At 31.1% G+C, this 26,549-nt stretch overlaps 1 protein-coding gene across 1 annotated transcript; it reads right to left on the reverse strand.

Moving 5' to 3' along the window:
• Positions 1-2,115: 2,115 nt before the first annotated feature.
• On the reverse strand, positions 2,116-24,809 carry LOC107878365 (two pore calcium channel protein 1B). The gene is made up of 24 exons (XM_016725319.2): positions 24,620-24,809; positions 23,268-23,411; positions 23,067-23,174; positions 22,830-22,925; positions 16,259-16,383; positions 13,740-13,800; positions 13,415-13,581; positions 12,890-12,995; positions 12,671-12,748; positions 12,117-12,178; positions 10,755-10,827; positions 9,866-9,931; positions 9,640-9,783; positions 8,503-8,560; positions 8,297-8,404; positions 6,632-6,695; positions 5,412-5,580; positions 5,116-5,180; positions 4,808-4,898; positions 3,598-3,684; positions 3,124-3,207; positions 2,754-2,785; positions 2,562-2,666; positions 2,116-2,392 (listed from the first exon to the last, which is right to left on the reverse strand). The coding sequence occupies exons 1-23, from the start codon at positions 24,719-24,721 to the stop codon at positions 2,603-2,605; spliced, it is 2,154 nt and encodes a 717-aa protein (XP_016580805.2). The 5' UTR covers positions 24,722-24,809; the 3' UTR covers positions 2,116-2,392; positions 2,562-2,602.
• Positions 24,810-26,549: the final 1,740 nt, after the last annotated feature.

Raw genomic sequence — 26,549 nt, forward strand, 5'->3', positions numbered from 1 at the left:
CGCATCCGATAATGTTAGTTTAGGACTTGAAAGAGAAATAACTAATACGGTTATACCTTTGAGCATTTCAAATTTCTTTTGATTTTCTACTCGTTATCTGATGTTCGTATTAGAGTTCGACTAATTCAGATTTATGTTTGCTTTCATACGAAGTAAGGATGGCAATGGAGCGGTGTGATGCGAGTTTTAAGCTATGTGGGGCGGTGTGGATTTTAAGTTGTGCGGGGCGGGTGCGGGGCGGGTTAAAGTAAGGTTTTTTTTAAATGGTGCGGTGCGGGTTGTGGGTATATGCGGGTTTAAATTAAAAAAAGTTAAAAATTAGTATTGTTCTCGTGAATATACCTAAAATTATATGTATTCTTTACTTAAAAATTGATGATACTTAAAATGACATGTATAACACTACAAATAAATAATTTTATAGTAGCTTTTTTAACATCTCTATTCATTTAATAAAAATGTGCTATTTGATCATTACTTGTACACATTATACTTTTTGACAAATTTTAGTGAAAAGTGATATAATAGAAATTAGTTATTATTTCCTAGTTGTAGATTTAAAAATATTATGATTTTCAATGGAATTAAGATTTTTTCAAAAAAAAGGAAAAAATTAAACATGGGGCAATGTGGTGCGGTGCGGTTATACGCGGGTATGAATATGGGGCGAATTTATGCAGGTTTAAAGGTGATGCGGTACGATGCGGTGCAATTTTAAAACTTACGGGTTTAAAAAAAACCCGCACCGCACCATTGCCATCCCTAAATTACGAAGGCTAAAAGTTGAAACGTCTTGCTAAGGGTGGAGGTATCAACCATGCATCCTACCACAACCCATGTTTCAGTTTATACAGGAAAGTTTTCTGTTTTAATTTTGTGATGATAATGGTATAGGGACAATTTTAATTTGGACACTAGTAAAACTTGATTAGCTCACATAATTAAGCCACTAATAAAAAAGTATCATTTATTTTTTAAAAAAAAAATTATATTATTGTACTGTCTTCCCTTAGAATGAAAAAATAAACAATATTATCAAGATTCAAGTAAATCCAGGAGTTTCAAAGATTATTGGCAAGGTTGACCTGGCACCAAGTTGTCCTCAATCTGCCATTATTATTTAAATTTATGCATTTCAGTGTACAAAAGAGCTTAATGGCAGTTAAAATGGCAGAGAGTTAAATTAATTAAATGTATGCATTGTCAAGTGTACAAAATATTTTTAACAAAAGCTAAAATGACAGTTAAAAATGAGACACAGAGATATTATTTCTTTGTCAGTTCATCATTTAAAGAGTTATTAGTACTATTTCAAAAAAATAGAGACTAATAAATCGCCCGCAAGGTTTAGATATGCAAATGACTTTTTACCTTTGTATAAGTTATTTGATGAAGACACATTATCAAACGCCAATAAGGTTAATTAGAATAAATTAATATTGACAGAGAAATGTCATTATCTATTAATCTTCCAAAACCATCAAACAAAACAGGTGAAAAGTTGAAAAAGAAAAATAAAAGGTTAAAAGCTTGTTTGATTAAAGCTTATAGGAAGATGTAAAAGTGATTAAAAAAAAGTGAAAGGAAATTAGTAAGATATATTATCAATTAGTAAAGAAGTGGTAGATTATTAGTTGATGTTTATCAATGTCTATGTATTTGGATAACGATACATTATAAAAAAGATTAATAATAATGAACGATGTTGTCACCATAAAAAGTTGTTAACATCAACATGAAAAATAATATTGATTTTTCTGTAACAACCAAAACACTTTAGCTGCTGTGACAAGAACTGCAAAATGTGACTGCATATTGAACATGAGGACTGGAGTATAAAGGAGGACAGTCCAGTAAACTAAAGCTCTCGCTATGCGTAGCATTCGAGAAAGGCCGAGCCAAAAGGATCTATCGTTCGCAACCTTTCTTGCATTTTTTGCAAGAGGATGTTTCCACGGCTTTGAACTCATGACCTTATGATCACATGACAACAACTTTATCAATTACTCTAATCCAAAGCTCGCCCCCTCAACATGAGACCGATGGCTAGGCTGACATGGCGCCAAGTCTCTGAACGTCAGCATCTATAGTCACACGACACGTGGAAACTTAAACTGGAAAAATGTGAAAATTACTGATTTCATCTAGAAATGTTTGATATAGAGTCCTCAACAAAAACAAGCATAGAAATGGAACTTGTATTAGAACCTTTACACATTTGCATGGAGAAGCTAAAAATAATCAATGGGCTATAGAGGTCGATCCCTAAACTTAAACTACAGAGCACACCATACTTCACAACTACAATATAAGTACGCAGCCCATTGCGATTTCTATTCATTACCAGGTCCAAAATAACTCAATTTCTGAAGCTCACTGGACCACATAAAAGCTGAAAAAAATAAGAGAGACAAATTGTTAGTAGTGAATAGATCATCTCAGAACATGCAACAATGTCGTTTTTTCTATTGTAAATTTACAACCATAGTATGTGTATGGAAACATTAGCAAACTTCCGAATAATATTGAAGGGTTGCAAAGCTAAAGAAGGTCACCATTACCAGCCTGGAGAATGGAACAGAGTTATGGATTGATTGGAGGGCTAAGTTCGTTCCCTAACCATGCGATGATGGAGATCATCTAATTTCTGTCTCCGATTCTTAGTGCTGTGCAATGAAAGTAGTTACCAAATCAGATTATAGTTTAAGTCGCTGGAAATTTCTCTTAGTTTAATATTGTTCAATTACACGTACCCAACAGTACGTCGCTGCTCACTTCTTTCGTCCTGGATAACAAAAGAGAATTCAGGTTCACAAGACGTTCAACAATGGAATCTATAAAAGGTCATCATTTAGCAAAGACAGCATATAACACTGTTATGAAGTAAGAGATGCAAATCTTTAAGTTTGTACGCACTGTCTTGTCTTGAACAGGATCGATTCAAGAATGAAACTTTGACTGACAATTTTCATGAGTGTAATTTATAATATAGTATTTCTATGAGGAGCCGGGAACTCCAAAAAACTCTTTTAGAGTCTGTCGCGATGTTCCTGACAGGAAAGGAATAGCTAGTAACAGTAATTTGTTCTATGAGAAACAGCTGATACAGGTTCAAAAACTAACCTTGTCCTCATCATCCATACGTCGTGCAGAAAGCTCTATATCTTCATTTTCTACTCGAAAAGCTTCCAAGACAAATACCATAATCTGAAAATTACCAAGTATAGGCAAAGTGTTAGTATGCTATACACATGATAGATACCTAAGAAAGAAGAAAGTGTTGAACACAAAATGAAAACAAATACTAAGATGAATCAACCAAAAACAAAGCTACGTACTAAATGATATCAGAGTAGATGCTCATACTACAAAAGAACTTAAGCATAGGAAAACATCATTTGCGACAAGGAAAAAGAAAATTCATGAAAATATGTAAGGAAAATATAACCTTGACTTTGATACAACTGATACAATGAGATTATGTTATTTGACACAATGAACTAGTGAAAGAATCTGAGCATCCAATCCAAAACCTTAAAGCAATTGGTGGAGTTGCCCAGTACATGATAAAACCCTCATAAACACATGGATACTTACCAAATTTAATAGCCACAAAGCAGCGATAAGATAGAAGCTGAAGAAGTAGCTGTAAGTCCAGGAAGTTCCTGTCAGTTCCTTGTAGCTCTGAAATGTTAGAAGCATATTATCAGCTACTTGAGATATACCTACTTAAAATTAGTCAAGTTAGGGATGTGCAAAAAAAAGGTATTAATCATCTCAAATAGCTTTACGTAGCACATTGAAGCAAAATGCATAAGATGCAAAAATTGCAACAACTTCTAACAAATGACATCTCAGTACAGACTATTCTAAGAATTATTACGTTTCCGTAGGTCCATTGAATCCTCAAAAGCATGTACTGAACGTGGAATGGAAGTCCAGCTCGTTCAGATACAAGTTAAAAATGAACAGTAAGAGAAACAGCACACTTGTCAACCATATTAGGAAACATAAGCAGCACTGTTGGTGTGTTATAGACTACTCAATCATAAGAAACTTGTCAATTGCCTTAGACTTGCATGTTTTCCGTGTTTATCTTTTAAACAGAAAAAAATCTCTCCCTTCTCAAAATTTTGTTACCCTGTAAACATTAAGTAGTTAAGTACCATCTTGAAGCAGAGTAATCATTTCTGAATAACTAAAGAAGTACCTCCGGACTATATAGTTTTGTATAAAGAAATAATACTATGAGAGAATCTGAACATCAATCTAATGGTCGATATCTAAGATTATTATAATACATCTGAAAATCCTTAACAGCCGACGTACAGGTCTGCAAACGTTGGGCCAGATACCAAGTTAAACAACTTGGGCACCAAACTAAAACTTTAAAGTAATGAGTGCAAGTAGTCTAGGACCATTACAAAACGCCTTTTTGGACACCCTAATCAAACGATGTGTGACGTTGTATATGTCCTGCAAATATTTATGCCTCTACAAGTGTACACGTATCATCCATGTGTTTTTCTTTTCTGTAAACTCCCAACTTTTAGAGAATCACATGACAAGATACATGATAAGAACAACAAAGTTAGAATGCAATCACTTCAGGACCGACAGATATATCCCTCAGACCTATTTGAAAGTGTCCCAATTGTTTTTTTTTTGAAGTTTTCCGATAAAGTTATGAAACAAATACTACTGTTTTTCTGTTAAATATGCATTAAAAAAGATGGTCATTATGTGTAAAACAGTTCTTCTAATCAGACATAGTGGTAATTGAGGACACTCTCGTTGATTAAAATACCTGCATCACTGGTGGCCATATTCCCATCACCAACAAATTGAAAAGTGTCACCATGCCATTTGGATAGTCATTGAAGTTAAAAAGTAAATAGCTTCAATTGTCAAGACAACAAAGTTGACAGACTGACTTCCAAGTGGGAACACTACAAGAATATCGGCAATCAAATGTGATCTTGATATTATATGTTAAAATGGAATGTTCTAATAAGATATTCATGAAAGGAGAAAAAGACTGTTTCCTCGTTGTTTGTCAAGAAAAATGACTTGTAGAATACTCTGCAAGGGATTTCACAACTGACAAAAGGATACTCATAACTAGCAAGGGCAGTTTGGTTTAAGTTGGGGTTTCCAGTGTTCACAATCCCACCAAAGATCTGCACAAGTTGAAAACAGAACTAAGCGTTAAAAGGGCAGGAGGACAGATAAATGTTATACAAACATTAGTGCAATATGATAAAGAAAATGAGGAGGAAAAGATAATGAGTTTTTTTGTATGATGTCATTTTGACAATGCTCTGCTGCCAAAGGCAAGTAGAAGATGAGAGGAACGAAATCCAAGATGGAGTGATTAGCAAAGTGATAGCAGCAAAAGGAGTCAAATATACCTGTAAACCAAGAGAGCAATAAATGCATATGATACAGAATATGGTTCCCCAGTATGGCAGCAGACTATACATGAGGCGCAAAAATGTGGCAACAAAGGCACGAAATCGCCGAATGTGAATCAAAAGTCTAACGAAACGTAACATTCTTGTGATAAGAAGATAGCGAATCCTACAAACACCAGCAAGAAGAAGCAATTAGTGTATCTCTAAGAAAGGAATGGTAATTATAAAACACCAGAAAGAACAGACTTGACTGCATCATGCAACCCTGTTCCTGAATACTGTAAATATTCAGCAGTACATTTTTCATTCTTATATGGTTACACGCATTCTCGGTAAAAATAGAATACTCCAAAAACGGATGATGCTAAATACCCTAAGATTGACTTGCTAGATTCTCTGAAAACCACATGAAAATGTTGAACGTACATTATATTCGGTCAGAAGATATAACTTTTTGAGTTGCATCCGGTTAATATACCATAATCGTGAACTATATTTTGTCTTTCAGTCCTCCTTGACAAAATTTAAGCTAAATTACCATCATTTTGGAGCACATTTTAATGTGCATGTTCAGCCCACTCATCATCATTCTGGAGATTATAGAAAGTAGATAATATTATGCCCATGCAGGCTCACTATCACTAAAAGAAAAGTGATACAAGCTGCAATAGGTGAACTGGGATCAGTCTCTACCTTCTGGCTATAACTAGTACGCCTTATTAACTCTTTGCCTTATGACTAGCATTTAAAAGATTTTATTGAAGTATGTGATCACTTCATCTAAAGCTAATACGTTTATTTAATTAATTATGTCTTCAACACGTCCCTTCACATGCGTACCTGATTCTTTTTTCACTGGTCAAGCACATGGAAATTGTTTTTTTTGATAATGGATGGTGGTGAGACGGAACTGAGATCTCTAGCTGTTTTGATACCTTTTTCTAGTGTATAACCATACCATCTAAAAGTTCAAGTTGTTAAAAGAAGCACCCTTTTATTCAATTGTCTTCAACAACAGCAAATAGGAAAAATAACACAAATCCATCATATTGAGGAATAACATCAATATCAATTCATTAAGATAGGTTTCTATTTTGCACGCGTCAAAATTTTTTACTTGTCTATGGAAACATGCTGTAAAATAATTAAACTACTCGAGAATTGCAAAGAACATAGAATTTGGTAGTCACAATAAAATGAGCTATAAAGGTTTTTACCAATTTCTGTTGGACAGGGCATTCAGAGCATCAAGGTCTACCAAAATAGTCATTTCTTCAATAACTGCAAAAAATTGCAATCATCAATAAAATAAGTTAAGATCAATAACTTTGAAGAAATGATTTTAGCAATCTCACTATGTTCGCATTGTAAGAAGAGACAATTTATACAGTGAACTTGACAAGCAACAGTGTTGTTGAATGCATTCACATAATTTATCATCATTAATAAATTGCAGGCTTTGAAACTCTGCCCACTTCCCAGTCAGGGGCGGAGCCACCTTATGGTTAGGGGTTCACCCGAACACCCTTCGGCGGAAAATTATACTGTTAAAATTATTTTTTATGTATATATAATTGATGTTGAATCCCCTTCGGCTAGTTCATGTGCGTACTTTTTTCGATTTTGAACTCCCTTAGTAAAAATTCTGGCTCCGCCACTGCTCCCAGTCCTGAAAGTTCTTTCTAAACTTTAAATTCCAAAACACTTCTCCATCTTGTAGTCTTAGGATTAGTTAGACTATATTGTGGAACGAAAATCTGAAAAATGTTTGGAATGTAATCTTGAATAAGTTATCCCCCCAACCCACACGTCCTCAGAATTTTACCGTCCTCCCATCTTTATCCTAAATGAATTGGCACTAAACTTTTCCCATCCCTTCAAAATATTCCTCCATAATCCGATCTATAAAGCAAATTGATTAGTCCTCCAAAACACTATATTTTTCCACCATCACCTCCCTCCAAATGCCATGATTTTTAGTCTCAAATCTCCGTAAGCATCTCCCAAAAAATGTAGTTAAATCATAGCAATTTCATATATCTTTCACGTAAGCACCATGCTTGATGCTTCACATAAACTACAATTTCCCTACATGATATCATGTATTTAACATCAAAATCCAACTACTTCATTTGAGACTTCCAAATTCCACCAAAAATTAACATCTCCTTACAAGATTTCTTTTCTCTTCTCATTTTCCACTATCTACGTACCAAGATTTTTACTCCCACACCAACAAACTACGAAATAATGACAAAAAGGTATTTTGTTAGTAAACATGCTAAGACAAATCACTCGAGTGTTTGTTTAATTAAAGACCAGCTCAGGTTTGAGAGGAAGTAAAGAAAAGATGTTGGTAGAAGATCCTCAAATAAATCAAGACACAACAAAAGGCCAAAGTAAATAGGGCCTAGAATCTTCTACTGGATGGATAAAAAGAAGCTACAAAGTACCAATATATCCCAAGCAAAATCATGGTACATATATTTCACATAAGTCAGAGAGTTATCTCCTTCCTAGAGAAATGCATATAAAAAACAGTAGAGGAGAAACTTCATTTGACAAAGAAATAATTGCATTTCTATAATAAATCAACAACGACGGTTTAAAAACATGTATAGAAAATCCACTATAGGGGAACTTTATATACATTCCTCTAATTAACAGCCTCTCTACCCTCACAAGGCAGGGGTAAGGCCACAAACACCACCCTCCCCAAACCACATTTGTTGGATTACACTGTGTTTGTTGTTGTTATAAGAAATAGAACTAGGAGTAGAACAATATGAAATGAAATTAAAAATGTTAAGTCAAGTGCTTATGCAATATTTTCAATATAAATTTAATAAGAGACATTAGGTTTTAAAGTCTCTGCAACATACCAATGAAGCAAGTGATGCAAAAATCAAATTGATTTTTACCATCCCTCCAATAGTTTCCAAAACCATATGTGTAGACTTTTAGTGCCATCTCAATGACATATAACCAACCTGTGCAACAAATAGAAAATACTAAGAGTCCTGGTAAGGATAGCTAATTTTTAAGGATGTTCGCGGCTTGGTGCTGAGGCCTAATTTCTGCAACTTACCAAAAGAGATCTCTATCTTTTGCCACAAGGTTTGAGCTGAGTTGTCCTGCATATCAAGCTAGAATTCACCAGCAGTAAAAGTTAGTGAGATTCATGGACTCAGATTAGATGTCGACAAAGAAAATGAAGAAGATGCCTCCGAAAGGTCTTTGTTTCATAGCATGGGCGCACAAAACTTACTACACAAATAATAACTTGCCCATTCACATCCATAAAATAAGAAAATTAAAATAAAGATTTCAGATCATGTAAATAAATTGACCTTGGATGTAACTCAGCCCCAAAAGATAGCTCATGAGGTGAGAATGCTACCATATAAGGAGGCATCAGCCCATTCTCTCAATAATTATGAGACTCTCAGCACCTATCCACACACCTAGGCATGGACATTTGGAGTGTCGACAACATAACATAGGGGCTCAACATTGGATAAATCAAGAATAACGATGGGCCTAGCTCCAGCTACCATGTTGAAGTGCGTGACTATCTCATCTAAACACTTACCTATTAGAGATATCACATTTTTATATACTTAACTATACGTTTTCACCAGATAATATCATGTGAGGGTTCCAATTTTCTTTTTCTTCCTTTCTTTATTTCTTTTTGCTATGAGAATATTGATTGTATAATTTCTTCAAAAGACTAGTGATTAGTTAAGATGGTGCCAGTCCCTTCAAACAAAAAGGATTTTGAAGATATGCTATACTTATCTGACATGGATCCTACATTGTTGACGTAGTACCCACAAAATACAAAAGCACAACACAGCAAACAAAGCAGAGAAAAAGTTACTCGGTTGTCATAAGTTCAATGTTCAGGGTGCATTTGGGTCTGGTAGTACTCCTTATACAAGAGGAAGGATGCCAAACTTAAGCTTGATTAGAGATCACAACCACAACTATTAGGGCAGTTGCTAGTTATTATCAGGTTGAAGGATCAGAGTGTGTGTGTGTACTGCATGTACATACGTATACATATATGTATCCCCAACAATACTTTATAGACATCGTAAGCATTTAACGAAAAAAGTTTCACAAGTTCACACGAGGCAACCCTGTAGTAGTCCTACAGGCTGGGTCTGTTTACAGATCCAAAGTTCAATTAGAGATTGTAGATGGCTTTATGTATACATACCATAGTTTCAATAATTACAGCAACAAGATTGACAAGGAGAACGAACACTATAATGTTCTCAAACTTGGTGCTTTGGATGAAGCCTCTCAACTTCTCTGATGCTGGTGAATGATAGAAATTTGGACACTTTTCAAAGATTGACAGCTGCAATGGAAAGCAGCATATTAAGGGTTCACCATTACAACCAACAAAGTGGTAACTTGAAAACGGAAAAATGGAAACTCACTGAATCCTCCTCTTCAAATTTTAGCGCAATGATATTGCATAGTCTATCAAATTCATCCAAATTTATCTGCAGTTGAAACAAAGAAATTCATGAGACGACTAGAATATTAAAAAAATTGGAAGACGATAAGCAATTTCATGATTGAGAAAACTTTTTCACAGAAAGGAGAGATTCCTATTCTTCAAAAGACATCTGGTTCCATGTACAAATATTAGAAACAAAAAAGTTATCTGACTTAAGCAGATCTAAGACTCTGAAAAGAGAGGCACCAGAAAGATCTACTTACTGAATCCATCAATCCCTAGAGACTAATTGCTTATCTCCCGTTCCAACAACAGACCAAGTATTTTGGTAGGATAAAACAAAATTTTCAAGATTGAGAAGCAAATGGAAAATACGAGATAAATAGTTCAAATCTCACATAACTTGCATAATCTAAAGGTAAAATTCAAATTTGTCATAGGAAGTACGAAACTAGAAAAACTAGGTTTCAAGGACACAAAGTTGAAAAAGTTAAATCTGTTTTCCATGTACTAATGTTCCTGGAAGTAGTTGGTAAGCCTAAAAGTTCATGTACACTCCAGTATACACGTAGATTCTGCTTGTGGGGGCTATTCCATGAACTACATCCACAAGATAAACTGCAACAAAGAAAATGAAGCTAAATAATCTAGCAAGATAATTTCTGCTAGAGCCTTTACAGATGTAATGGGGCCATAGTTGCGATAGTCACTATCCAATCTATATACAGCAAATAGAGAAGAGGTAGTTGATTTAATCATTGAAGTCGTCATGTCAACAATTCAAATGTGTACAAATTAAAACCACATGAAGAATGACGATAATGAATCACCTCAATAGGCCAGTTAGTTAAAAGATTCATAAGTACCTTAAAGTCATGAGTAACATCCAGCTCATTGAATATCAACTCAAAATCATCTCTCGGAATTTCTGGTATCGTCCTAAAACATAAGTCAATTCAGATGGCCATGTGTTAAGAGGAGACAACATAAGTCAATTCAGACACATTACTATCAGGAAAAGGTGTAGAAAGAACTTAAAATGATATCATCCCCAAAGAAAAACCAGTAAATAACTATTATCTAAGACAAGTGAGGGTAGATTTATTCCTAAGCATAAAATATAAAATCATTATCCACAAAATGTTGTGCTTTCCTTTTATCTTGCCCTTTCTTTTTCAGTTAGTAAAATGGCTTTAGAGAAAGAAAAGAAACTAAAAGACATGAATCTCTAATGGTTTGTATTAAGCTGATTTCCTGTAGATGGATTAGTTATTAAGTATAGTTAGTAATATAACATTAAACCATGACATTTTTAAACTTGGTCAGTTGAAGAAGCAAGAAGCAAAGGGCAGTTGCTAGATCGAGCGCGGCGCCAGAATATAGAGCTATGGTTTAGGGTGTTTGCGAACTTCTGTTGCTACAAAAGCTACTTGAGAAATTGAGGTTATCTGAAAAAGGGAAACTTTCCATGTACTGTGACAACAAGGCTGTAATTAGTTTAGTTCATAATCCAGTCGAGCATGACCGAACAAAACATGTTGAAATTGATCGCACTTCACCAAAGCAAACCAAGTCTAGTATTTAAGTGGAAGAGGATAGAGGGGTTGATCCATCATCCCCGAGTTTCAAAAGTTGTGACTGGCCCAAAGATTTAACTCTATTCTAGACAGATTTCTTGGTCATAAGGAATATCAATATCTAAACTTAAATATTCTATTCACTCAGATAAATGGAAAACATTGTCTTCTTATGAAAACTAAAGACCAAAATCAACTATGCCTTTTCTTGCTCAGTAAACCTCTTAATAGAAAAAAGCACAAGGTGTGCCACCTTGTCAACATTCTAACTGGCACCCCTAAAGCAATAAAACTGTCACGGCTAGATACTGGCCATGGAAACATTGCTGTCAGATCAGTACTGAAAAAACCCTTGTCCTGAAACACAATTTCATTTAACTGTCATCTAGAAAGCTTACGACATTTTTCTTATTGGTAAACATGTCAAGATAAATACAACATTAAATACAGTAACAACATGCTGCAGTTGATTTTGCAGCAGAATTATCTATTTTGCAACTGTTAGGTAATCAGTTTTAAGGAATGGCAGTATATACCAAAAGTAAAAAAAAAAAAAAAAGACAATGAATAGAAGACGCCAGAATATAGAAGCAGAACTCCTACAAGCCCAAAATGCATTAGGAGTTCACATGGAGAATGAATGAGCTTTACCTGTATTTGTTAAGTTCCTTAAAGAGAAAGAAACATTGCTCTTTATCGACGTACCCGCTTTTCTGTCAATGTCAAAAGAAACAATATTATTAGGAGTAGGAACCAAAAGACTTAACGTCGATGGAATTGGTGAATTTCCATTAGGAGAGGCAAACAGAATCTTCTTTAGCAGTATTTTCCTCGATAGTAAGGTAGGGGAAATAGATTCATAAATCACAGCTACATATTTTGTGTACCACAAAGTTATATGGAAGTACTTTCTCCTTGACAATTTTCTTCTTTCCGCCTCCCCCACCACCACCACCACCACACACAACACACACATACACCTACCTGTTTGTGATTATTCAGGGAAGGGGAGCAAGGAACGGAGTGTCTTTAAAATTGTATTATGAATTCATTTCATCTACCTGTTTTGGCAAATATTGATAATACCAAAATTATGTCTGTCGAATATAAGCATATCTTCCCTGTATAAAAGGAAGAGAAGAATATTCTCCATGGAAAACCACAGAAGCTTAATTGGAAAACAAGTCATCAAATGTCCGACTCACAGTGTTATCAATCAGGTAAAATACTTTGTTCAAAATCCGCCGCCTCATTTCATCCTTTTCAGCCACTTTTTTTTTAAGCTACAACCAAAGATAATAAATAAATAAATATGCATCTGCAAGGTGCAAAATCTACAGAAAATATTAGTGTTCTGGCAAATACAATAATATGATACAAGGTTTTCCAGTTAGCTTATAGCTAAAAAGACAGAAATATGTTACCTCACTTACGAAGCTACCATATATACCAGCGAGAATTAAGTTGACGACAACATAAATGCTCACTATCACGTAGAGAATAAAAAATAAGCAATACCAACGTGCGTCCCTGAAAGAAAAATAGACAACGCAGATTTCAACAGGACTTGAAAGAACTAGAAAAAGAAAAAGCAAGTCAGTCCAACATTCATGAGAGTTTATACAGAAAAAATTAAGTCCAACATAAATTTTAATAAGAGAAAACGCTCAGTAAGAACTCTTGCCAATGACAAAAAATGTAGCAACTCTTGCCAATGACAAAAAATGTAGCTTTACTCAGATTGTGCTCCAATTCTATTATTATGGTTTTTTCTAGAATATGAAGGTCGCGGACGCACTATCTTATACTATAGCTATGTGTATAACCAAAAGGAGGAGCTTTAATGGCAAGATCTAGCTTATCTGTTAAAGATTTTAGATCTTTTCAAACTCAAATGATATTATAGAGGGTAAAAGGGAGACTAAAGACAGTTTTTTAAGGGCACTTACTTGTATGCTGGGATCCAGACATCTGGATGATTTGATGCTGTAAATAGAAGAAACATTTGGTATAGCGTGGTGCCATATGAAGTAAACGTGGTTTTTCCCAACCGTGTATCTGTAAAGAAGACATATCCTAACCAGCTCGAGAATAGAAGATATAAAGCAGATAAAGCCTGCAAAGGGGAGAAAAAGAGAGCACAGATAAACAAAGCAAGGTTTAGGTTAGCAAAGGTGATAAGAATTCAGGTACGAAACTTTTACTTTATCATATTAAATGACCTAAAATCTGGTAATAATAAACTATTAACCCCCAAAGATAAGGAGAACTAACCACAACATTAAGATAGGCACCAAACATTCCTGCAAGGATGAGGAATATCTCTCGTAATTCCCTGTTGTCAGAAAAATGGATTTAAAATCACTTGGAAATCGCAACAAAGGAAGCAAGTCAATCGATAAAAGTGAGTTCTCTAGGATGATCATCTCACCAACTACATTTTATAGGAGTGAATGTTGAGCCTTTAGATGAATGATCATCGCAAGAGTTACATTTGGCTACAAAATTTTCTTAAGTAATTGTTATTACTTGGTGCTGATAAAATTACGACTTATCAGACTGTAAGTTCAAGTGAATACATTGAAGGAGTTGTGCCCTCTGGTTTAGTTTACTTGTATGTTGCCTCTTATTTTGGAGAAGCTACTTCTTTTTCAAGTAGGAATCTTCAAAACGGGTCCTTGCTTTTACCATCAAATAGGTAATGGAAGAGCCAAAGATCAAAAATGAACAAACCTTTTCAAAACAATGTTAATGCATTGTCTTGATTAGAAAGGGTTGTGTTTTGACTTCATACACATTGCTAACACAACACTGAATTATGATATATTTGGAATAGGCTACATAGATGCAGCAAGATATGGACGGGTATATCAGACTGGATGATATTTCATACTGTCACAGAGTTCTATGTTCTCTAATTTATTTTCAAATTTTCATTCCTTTCGAAAGTCAACAATCACTATCCGTCATATGCATTATTAGCATAATACTGAAAACAGTGGAATAGACTATGAAGATGCATCACATCAGCATATGAAAGGTTCCATAGGATGCTTCCTACGTTCATCAGAAGAATGTATCTATAAGACTATCACTAAAACATGACGATGCATCAGCATATGAAAGGTTCCATATGATGCTTCCTCATTCATCAGAAGAATGTGTCTATAAGACTCTAACTGAAATATACTTCATCTGAGAGGTTCATTCTCATTATCAGAGGAAAAGTTTAGTACTAAGTACTAACACCCATAAAATGCAACTTAAGCGAAAATCGAATTATATTCATCACACGTATACTGCGTGTCAAAGACATGCGTATATACTTTACACAGGTGGAGCTCATTTGAGTATTTGAAGATACCAACATTGACTCTCAGAGAGACTAGAAACACATCTGGACACTTTCATTAATTTCAAAAGTCGTAAGGTAGCAATTTCATAAAACCAGATCACCTAGCTTACTTTCTAGGTTGGTAGGGGAGGGTGGGAAAGTGTTATGTGTTGGGATTCGCACTGAAGATTCTACCGTAATTGTGTTTTATTTCGAAAAGAATTTCTCAGTAAAAAAGGTTTTCTTTAGTTGTCATCTGATTTATCGCTGCTAAGGTTTGCAATTATTAGCTTCCACATGACGCCCTGATATTCCGATCACAACATTATGGACAACAAAATACACACAACTGTCTATTTATATTTGGTTAAAGCAGATGAACACTATGACACTTGCTTAATCTTCCGGGTAACACTACTAAAAGCTCACTTCTTTCCATACATTCACATAATAATAGAACACATACGTTGTCTATTGTGCATAATAATCATATACCTACTTCTAATTATTATCATATTTTCAGTTAAGAGGAAAAAAGACAATAAAGACTACACAAGAAACAACATACCCAGTACAGTCTCGCAAAGTGAGGTCTAGGAAAGGAAGAGTATATGCAGACCTCTTTAAGGCATAGGAGAAGACACCTTAGGCAAAGAGTTGACCATTGTACACCCTTTGCTGGAATGTTATATGGCATACAGAGGTTAAACGTTAGCTATTTATGAGTGTATATCTAATTTTGCATACCCTTAAGTTGAAAAGAAAATTCGCACACCCTTCATCAAATTAATGGTTCCCCACTGCTCTGAGGTGAGGTAGAGAGGTTGTTTCCCATAGACCCTCGGCTCAAGACAAAAACGGTTCAAAAAAGGACGTAACAGACGTATAAGAGAATAAATATTAACAAAAACAACAAATAGTATAGCAGAAAAACAGTACAACAAAATAATACTATAATACAACTAGAAGAAAAGACTACTACAACAACAACATACCCAGTGTAGTTCTAGACCCTCAGCTACCTTACCTCTACCTCCTCAGAGGTGAGGTGGAGAGTTTGTTTCAGATAAACCCTCCGCTCAAGACAAACGTTGTTTAGAAAGAAGACTGTAATGAACATACAAGCATTACAGATAGTATATCAGAAAAATAGTACAAGAAAATAATACTATAATACAACTAGAAAAAAATACTACTACAACAACAACATACCAAGTGTAGTTCTAGACCCTCAGCTACCTTACCTCTACCTCCTAAGAGGTGAGGTAGAGAGTGTGTCTCCGATAGACCCTCAACTCAAGACAAAAACAGTTTGGAAAAATACCTTAATGAACATACAAGCACTACAGATAGGAGTATATCAGAAAAATAGTACAACAAAATAGACTATAGAACTAGGAAAAAAAAAACTACTAGTAGAAAAAGTAAAAAGTGAATAATCCAACAAATGCATGCATACCTATTGTTCAAAATCAAGAAGACCACTCGGAGATAAGGTGCAATACGGAATGGCAGATAACTGAAGTTGGAGAGAAAGAGCATGTACACCACAATATCTGCAGACAATATTAACAGCGAAATGACCTGAAAATCAACCAACAAAAAAGGAAAAAACTGTTAGCAAAGAAAATTAAGCAATTAAGATTAACCAATTCAAATAAAACCTTTGGAAATTCTTTTCTGATTAATTAAATGCATTTTATTGCTGTCCCTCCTCAGGTACTCTGTTTGAACTTATGTAAGTATGTAGCCGTGTGTGCGACTTTTTATCTGTCAATACTAGTTCCCGTAAGTGCGAGACAGTTAAAAACTTTTTTCTGTAATAGATAAAATTATATTTTTATTATTTTTTAAATATTTAAAATTTAAAATTTATTTAGATTTAGTTATTAAATTTTTCTTTATTTGAATTATATACCTTAAATTTTAAATTTTTAAAATTTATATCTATAATCTATATCTATCTATAATCTATAATTTATATCTATATCTATAATTTATAATATATTAAAAGTGTAAAACTCTTTAGAAAAGTGATTTGAACTTTTTGTTCATCGTTAAAAGACTCTACAATAGATAAAATTATCTTTTTACTATTTTTCTAATATTTAAAACTTAAAATTCATTTAAATTTAGTTATTAAACCTTTCCTTGTTTGAATTATATACCTTAAATTTTAAATTTTTAAAACACTACCTTAATTAAATCATTAAAAGAAAGACAATTAGTCGAAAATTCTACAATGGACAATTACATGTATAATTAATATTGTGATATAACTTAAAACTGTCTTTATACTATTTTTTAAATATTTAAAACTTAAAATTCATTTAAATTTAATTATTAAACCTTTCCTTGTTTGAATTATATACTTTAAATTTTAAATTTTTAAATAATTAAAATATTACCTTAACTAAATCTTTAAAAGAAAGACAATTAGTTAAAAATTCTACAATGGCCAATTACGTGTACAATTAATATTGTGGTATAACTTACCTAGAATACCATTGTTTTAAAGTTTACCAAAACTAATATTTAACAATTTTAAATTAATTAAAATTTTACCTTATATAAAAATAATTTTTACAATTCTATTTATGTATATTTTGGATCAACCTTCACGAGAAGTATATCGTGTCTCTACTTCTAAATTTTCTTCTTATTTTTGTTTTTATTCCGTGTCGTTTTCTTCATTTATTATCATTATTTTTTCTCCCTTTATTTCTTTTAGTTTATAGTGTTAAAATTTTTATATGATTCACAATCAATGATTGATAATGAATTCTTGTATTTTTCTTTCAGATGAAAATGTCTTATCGAAATTTTTAACAAAAAAAGCATGTTGATGCAGAATAAAGTAGATGAGAAAAAAAATAAAAGTTATAATTTTTTTTATCATCTAATTTATCATCGCCAAAATTTAAAATTGCTTGCTTTTCTTTTTATGTTGTTTAGAACCTTTAGCAGTTTGAAAGTTTTTTTGGTGTTTTGTGAAGAGACATATACAAGTATTTTTTTTTAAATTTTTGTTGAATTTAGTTAATATTTTATAAATTATTGCCATGATATGTTTTGCAGCGTGTATAAAATTATATTTTTCTGTTGTTGAATGTGTTTTCTAGCCGATTTTTAGGTATTTATAGATATAAATAGATCAAAAGGCTAAGGAATAGGGAAGTGGTCTAAATTCGAATTTAGTCGGATTTCAATGTGGATAGCAGATACAGGGTGGACAGTAAAAAGAAAAAAGAAAATCATGGAGGATATGATCTCCCTCCTCTGAATCAAAGTTGAAATTGAACCATAAATATAGATACAATCAGCTCAAACACCTTTAAGAATATTCTTGAAATAGATAAAAGGCATCAAGAGCAATTGGAACATGAAAAACTTCAATTGTATAGTTTATAGATCCCACAATACCTTTTTTTTCATTTAAAGGTATATTTTATATTGGACAAATTGTAATTCAAATTATTTTTTAATATTTAAAATTTAAAATTTTAAAATTAACTAGAATTTTATTTATCAAAATTTTCCTTATGTGAAGTTTATAAAATCCTAAAATCTAGGAGTTTAAGATTAATTATTATTTTTCATATATATATAGTTTATAGAAATAGATCAAATTTTATTTTATCCCCATTTGTCTGTTAAAAATTGAACGAAAAGATGTGAAAAATTCAAAAGTAATTAGCTTTGTTTTGTAGAGAACATGCTATGAATTTGATTAACAAATTATGATATTATTTCTTCTATCAACATTGAATATCCAGATTTTATGAAATTTATTGGTAGCATAAAAAAATTTATGAAATTAATTAGATTATGTTTTTCTTATTAAAATATTTTAGTAATTTCTTGAAAATATACTTTCATGTTTTAAGAAACTGTTTATGAATAATATGAATACGCGGTTGATGAATAAAATCTTGAAGATAAGTTAACTTTACAGGTCTTCTTTTGTTTAATCGATTCTGGTACCAAGTAACAAAACTCATTTTGATACATCGAATTAAAGAATTCAAGACATTCAATTAAGGCGGAGGGACTAATTATTTCAGTACCACAACGTATACTGGTTTGCGCTTAGGAATATATCAATATAATTTGGAGACAATGTCAAATTCGGCAAATTCTTTGGTGTCTAACATATGATAGAGACTAAGATAAATACATATTTTATTAAATAAAGTCTCTTATGAAAGATTTTTTTTCTTTTTGTGTATAATTTAAATGTTTGATGTGAAACACACGTGCAACGCACGTATCCTAAACTAGTTTACTAATATATATAAGCGGGTTAAAGTAGGCAGGAGAAGGTGTCCTGCCAGCTTAGCTGAAGTTTAATGTTGTTATTTCAGTGCTTTCAGCCACCTAAAGGATATTTTAATCATTTTATAAGGATTTCAATCATAAATTTTATATTTATGGATGGAATCCCCAATAAAATTTAGAATAGTGATTTTCGCCTTTTGGACAATACTAAATAAATGACTATTTGAATTGAGATTTTGAGCATAAAAATTCAACCTGTAAAAAATGGGCCTAACCCTGGAGAAGCAGCTAGCTCAAGTAGTTAGTTGGTCATGCTTGCATACTCTGTTATTTTACTTATTATTCTTAATTAATTATTATATATCATTACATATTAAAAAAATTAATAATATTTAATAAAAAATTGAAATGGATATTTATGACATGTCTGTTTCAATTGACTCAATTGCAATATTTCTATGTCAACCTTAATTAATTATTATAAGTTATCTACTTACAGAATTCATACTATTTAATAAAAAGGATAAAATAGACATAAAGTGATAAACTATCTCATCATGTTTTAAATTAATTTGACATTTTATATGAGGTTTACTTAATTTTTTTCTCATAAGTATTTTTATAGCAATTTTGTTATATCACTTTTAATTAGTTATCATGAGTCATTTAAGACAGATCTGTTTTGCCACTTCAATCATGATATTTGGTTGACTTCAAAACTATATTAATGTCACTTAAATTGGAATAGAAGAAAAAACATCATAAATCATAATTAGTAAAGACTTATATTATTTTAAAAATATAATTGACTATCAATGCCACAAAAGTTTGAACAGGGAAAGTACTATAAATTACAATAGTTAACAACTTAAAATAGTAAATTATAATGTCAAAAAAAGTATTATAAATTACAATAGATAACAACTTAAAAAATCTAAAAACGTATTAAAAATACAACTGATTATTTAAATTTTATTTATGTTATATAAATTAAGACAAAAAGAATAACATACATTGGGTTTGTCCTAACATAGCGTCCTTGTCTCCTTGATATCTAGTTACTATATATAAGCGTGAGTGGCAGCTGGAAGCAGGCAGCTCACGGTCGACATGCCTGCTTCCAGCTTCCTGCTTGCTCCGTGATTTTACTATTTCATCCGTAATTAATTATTATATCATGACATTTACGTATTAAAAAATAATATTTAATAAAAAAATATCATAAGTATTTATAAAATAAAATAGATATTTATGACATGGTTGTTTCAGCTGCTTCAACTGTAATTTTACTTTATAACTCATGATTAGTTATTATGAGTCATTCAAGTATTTAAAAATTAATAATATTTATTCTAAAAAAGATAAAATAAACACAAAATGATAAATTAACTATTGATGTTTTAAATTAATTTGACATCTTATATGAGACCCACTTAAATTTTTTTCACAAGTATTTTTTATAGCAATTTTGCTATATCACTTCTAATTAGTTATTATGAATCATTCAAGATGTGCCAGTTTTGCTACTTCAATCGTAATATTTGGTTGACTCTCGAAATTATATCAGTATCACTTAAACTAAAATAGGAAAAAATATCATAAATCACAATAATTAAAAATTTATATTACTTTTAAAATATAAATTGACTATCAATACAATTACAATTGCAAATAGCTTAAAATAGTAAAGTACAACGACGAAAAAGTATTATAGATTACAATAGCTAACAACTAAAAAAATTTAAAAACATATTAGAAATATAATTAATTATTTTCTTTTATTTGTATCACGTAAATTGAGATAAAAAACAACATATATTGGGCTCATGCTGGCACGGGCCTTCCACATCTAGTATTACTACTATATATAAGCGTGAGTAGGGTGGCTGGAAGCAGGCAACTGATGGTCGATATGCCTACTTTCAGCTCCCTGCTTGTTCTGTGATTTTACTATATCGTCTTTAATTAATTATTATATGACATTTACGTATTAAAAAAATAATAAAATTTAATTTAAAAAAAAAAGTAAAACAAATATTTATAACATATCTGTTTCACCTGTTTCAACCGTAATTTTACTATATCACCCCTAAATAATTATTATTAGTCATCTAAGTACTAAAAAATTAATAATATTTAATAAAAAAATAAAAATAATATAAAATGATAAATTAACTCTTGATGTTTTAAATTAATTTGACATCTTATATGAGACCCGCTTAAAATACCACCCCTAATTAATTATTATATGACATTTATGCATTAAAAAACTAATAAAATTTAATTTTAAAAAAAAATAAAACAAATATTTATGACATGTTTGTTTCAACTGCTTCAACTGTAATTTTATTATATCACCCCTGAGTAATTATTATAAGTCATCTAAGTATTAAAAAATTACTAATATTAAATTTAAAAAAGTAAAATAAATATAAAATGATAAATTAACTCATGATGTTTTAAATTAATTTGACATCTTATATGAGGCACACTTAAAATTTTTTCACAAATATACTTTATATCAATTTTGCTATACCATTTCTAATTAGTTATTACGAGTCTTTCAAGACGTGTCGGTTTCGCTACTTCAATAGTGATATTTGATTAACTCTAGAAATTATGTCAGTGTCGCTTAAATTTAATAGAAAAAAATATTATAAATTATAGTAATTAAAAAATAAAATTACTTTTGAAATATAAATTGACTATCAATATCACAAAAGTTTGAACAAGAAGAATATTATAAATTACAATAGCAAACAATTTAAAATAGCAAATTACAATGTCGAAAAAATATTATAGATTAAAATAGCTAATAGATTAAAACATATTAAAAATATAATTAATTATCTAATTTTATGTATGTCACATAAATTAATATAAAAAATAGTAATATATGCACGGGCCTTCGGAACCTAGTAATGATATAGATGTGAGTTTGTTTACTTCGACTACTATATTCTTTAATTTAAGTTATTGTTCCAGTAGTATGTGGCATTTTTATTACTACCTTTTACCTCTTATTTATAAATGTATGCTCTGCCCTTATCTTCATACCCCATATTGCATGACTATATTGATATGTTACTGTATTTTTTTATAATAAAAACTAGTGAGTAACTTTAAAATTATTTTATTGTGTTTTGAAGAAATTTCATGCGTACCTCTTTAATATTCTCTTGTCTTAATTTATATGGCATAATTTAATCAAATATAGAATTTAAAAAATAAAAGAAGATTTTGCTCCTTTTACTAATATACCATTATTAAAGTTGCTTTAGTGGTGCTTTTTAGTTGATTTTTATTAAATGAGACTCAATGAAGGATAAATTGAGAATTTTATCATTAAATTGTCAAATAAGAAAATATGACATTCTTGTTAGAATCGACTAAAATAGAAAGTATGTCACATAAATTAAAATGGAGGGAGTAATTAAGATATGATTAATAACAACTACTCCCTCCATTTCAAAAGAATGATCCATTTTGATTTTTTAAGGAATTTAATTTTCTTAAAAAAATAAAGAACACTTTTGCGTTTAGTTATTCTAAATTAAAGTTATGTCAAATATATTAAAATGTGCTTTAATCTTGTGATCTTAAATATACGAGATTAAAAAAGAAAGTGGGTCATATTTTTTTAAATGAATGAAGTGTCATCTTTAGTCTTGAATTTTTAAAGTAACAATTATTTTAAAATAATTTTTTTAAGTTAAGCATCAGTTAAAATAAAACAGACTAATACCAAATACCTTCAGCTTGTTGAGATTCCTTTTCCAGTAGAGATGGAATCCTTCAAATGATATTGGAAATAAAATGTGTATCACAAGAATTATAAGAGTAACAACCTACACAAAACAATTTGATCCAAAAAAAAATATGTAAATCCAGGATTCTAGTTTATTTAAAAGAATAGCTTCTAGCTTTACATATCTAATTAGAATCACAATTAATTTAACAAACAAATTAACTTCCATAACCTTAATTACCTCATATATAATGGATTGTGTACTAGTCAAATATGGCAACTCTCCTAGAAAGTAATAATCTCTGTTGTTGCAAGACTCAGCTAAATGCTTAAAACACCAAAGTGGTTTCTGAGAATTAATCAATAAAATTTAATTAATTAAGAACAAAACTGATATTAGTTGCCAATTTAATTAATTAATGAGGGAATTAAGTAAACAAACCTCAAAAAAGTTGAGAATGACTAGCAAGATTGAATTAAATTTCCCAATTAAGTGAACATAATTAAACATGAAATATAATGGTGCTGCTTTTTCAAAGTTTGATCCCTCAAGAATTTCTTCTGGTATACCAGCACCATCGTCAGCCTGCATGTTTAATTAACTTAAAAAATTAATTTAGTTTCTCACCAAATAGTACTAAAATTAAAACATCTAAAATATACTTGGAGCTTAATTCGATCGCAAAAGCTACTTTTTGAGATTAAGATTAAGATTGTCTATAATTAACCATGTAAGGAGCTGATAATCCTCATTAATATGGGACACTCCAATAGCCTGCAATCCCGTTGGTTAATTATTTTCTAGTATTTGATAAGTAGTAAGTAGAAAATTAAAAAAAAAAAAAAAAAAAAAAAAACTAAATTACTTCTTTTTTTTCGAAAAAAGAAGATGTTTTCCTTCCTGCCAAACACACCCTGTGCATACAATTGAGTCCAACTCAAATACAAGACAAGCAAATTTAAATCTTGCTTAAATAAAACTAGCTATCATCGTGAATATAGGATCCCAAATAATTAAGTATGGAGTGCCAGCCGAATTTACATATAGGAAAGGGTTGCATTTTATGAGTGTGTGATGTAATTGACTGCCTAATATATTTACGAATTCAAATAAATCTCCTTACAATTCTTTTACTTCTCTACTAAAAAACATATGTGACAGAGCATCCTTATTTATAATACAAGAATAAAATCAAATTATATAAGATTAGAAAGCATATTCTTATATAAACTTGGACAAATTAGAATAACAATCTTGGTTTAATTTCAACATAGTTTCCTTAAATCAAGATCTTCAAACTTAACGTGTGTCATGAATAACATCATGTCTCGTAGAATTCGAAGTACCTTAGACTTTCCATCAATTTCTTAAAAATACGTAGTGACAACGAACTTGTGGGTGTCATATTTAGTCAACTTCAGTTTCTCTTCAACACAATCCAAACTCAATTTTACTTTCATCTTCAAAATACCATCATGATCATATATATATATATATATTGGAAAAATAATATATACATACACCTTAAACATCTAGATTGTAAGAAAAGTGGGAGGGAATTCTGAAAAGAAACCAACTTCCGTCTTTTCAAGAAAGTTTTGCTTGATCGTCGGTGTCGTCAACTCACTCAGACATTGTTCTGAACACGAAAGTGTCCAGACCATTCTCTCATATTGAATCACACATAAAAATAAAAACAACTTTATCATTGCTCTGAGACTCCAGAGCTTATATTGACCTACCGTAAATGTACAAAACAAAAAGAGAAGTGAGAAGAGAGAAAAAGGACGTACAAGATCAACGAAAGCAGCAGCTTTGTGATAAAGGGATCCTTTAGCAATTACAGCGTCTGATCTGCACTCTAAACTCGAAACAGGCAACAAAGACTCTTCCATGTTCTTTCAAATTACAATTAATCTCTTAATTTGCTGATCAATAGCTAAATTTATACTTACTATATTTTATATGAAACTTGGCCAGTTGAGATTAATGCACAATAATTAATGAGAAGATAATTTATAGTATTTGTATAGTACTAAGAGAAGACAATAATTATTTTAATAAATTAAACATTCATACGCATGGGAGGTGAAGAGGTGACATATGCATACAACGTAAGGGGTGCGAAACTCAAATATGTTTGGACATGATATTATTACACTTTTAAAAAGTTAAAATATCTGTCGGAAACAATCTCTCTACCTCTAAGATGGGAGTACGCTCTGTATACTTTGTGGAATTACACTTGATATAGTGTTGTTATTGTTGTTGTATAAAGTTGATTATCTATGGGTGAATCCTAATATATTGGCGTAGTACGTTTTGTTGATTTTCTATTTGGTGCTTGATATATTTTTTGGGCCTTCACTAATTTAAATTCACATCACACATACAAGTTATTAATGGAGGAAACACTCTTTATAAATTCTCTTTTTTTTATTTTATGGCTTGAACCGAGGCATTTGATTAAAAGATACATATTCTAGCTAACATTTCTATGGAATTATTACAACGTGTAAATGTGAACAGGTGAATTATTTTAATTTCTAACAACTAGTATTTAGGGTGTACTTGCTAATAATTTAGTAAAGTCATACCTAATTGCATTTATTTAACAGCACTATCATCGTCTAAACACGACGCAATGATTTAAACAGTATATTACTCTCTTAAGGCGTCTTAATTTAATGATTTAATCATATGATTCTTTATTTAAAACTATTGTTACATTTTCATTCGGTCATTTCTTTTACTTTGTTCCAAATGACTTTCATAGAAAGGAATAGAGAAACATTTTAAATATGCTACAAGTATGGTAGAATTTCTTAATAATATTTACAGTAAATTAAAAGAAATTAAACTAAGTCTTTTGTACACATATATATTCACTTAACGATGATTAGTGAATCATCAATTAAAAATTCCAATGATCTTTTAGATCTTTATTCAAAAGTTTGAACATGACTTTAGTCAATTAAACCCCGGAATATTTTAATTAATTGCACATGTGTGTACTATTTGAAGTTGAAAAAGTCAATAACTAGTTTCTTACGAACAACAAATTAAGGTTGTAGCAACTAGCACGGAAGAATTGCTCCGCTTTAAATCAAAGGTCTTATATTTGAGCCGTGAAATAAGAATATTCTAGCGAGACGTGACTCTTCTTTTAGTGAGTTTTGTTGGATATACATTTAACTAAGTAAAAGTTACATAAATTTCAACCCAATTTCAATTTCAGTTTTTTTAAAAAAAATTACTACAAATTCTTGATTTAGTCCACATAAATACATCACATTCTTTTGGGTACATCACTTAATTTTAATTTTACACAGATACATCACATTCTTCCGATTACATCACTTAATTTTACACGGATACATCATATTCTGCACAGATACATCATATTCTTTCAGATACATCTCTTGATTTTACACAAATACATTATATTTTTTCGAATGTAACACTACATAGATATATCATATTCCTCAGTGATGCATTTTAACTTTAAAGTAAAATTAGAAATTTATATAATTATTTAAAAGAATTAAAAATTTAAATAACTATAATAAATTAAATTACAATATGATGTAATTTTTTCTTAAATTAATCGTAATCTCAAAACAAATACCTTACCCACTATGAGAACTAAAAATAAAATAAAAAACAAGTTGTCCTGCTCCTAACAAATATGATACAAAAAGTCTAAATAAAAAAAAGGAGACC

Source organism: Capsicum annuum, chromosome 7 (assembly GCF_002878395.1).
Source record: "Capsicum annuum cultivar UCD-10X-F1 chromosome 7, UCD10Xv1.1, whole genome shotgun sequence".
In the NCBI taxonomy this organism is placed as follows: domain Eukaryota; kingdom Viridiplantae; phylum Streptophyta; class Magnoliopsida; order Solanales; family Solanaceae; genus Capsicum; species Capsicum annuum.

Coding starts and splice junctions, on each gene's coding strand:
- LOC107878365 (XM_016725319.2), bottom strand. CDS start 24,721: ATGGAAGAGTCTTTGTTGCCTGTTTCGAGTTTAGAGTGCAGATCAGAC. Junction 5,181..5,411: donor ATTGCTCTCTTGGTTTACAG/GTATATTTGACT, acceptor CAACTTGTGCAG/ATCTTTGGTGGGATTGTGAA. Junction 2,667..2,753: donor GAGCAGCGACGTACTGTTGG/GTACGTGTAATT, acceptor TTCATTGCACAG/CACTAAGAATCGGAGACAGA.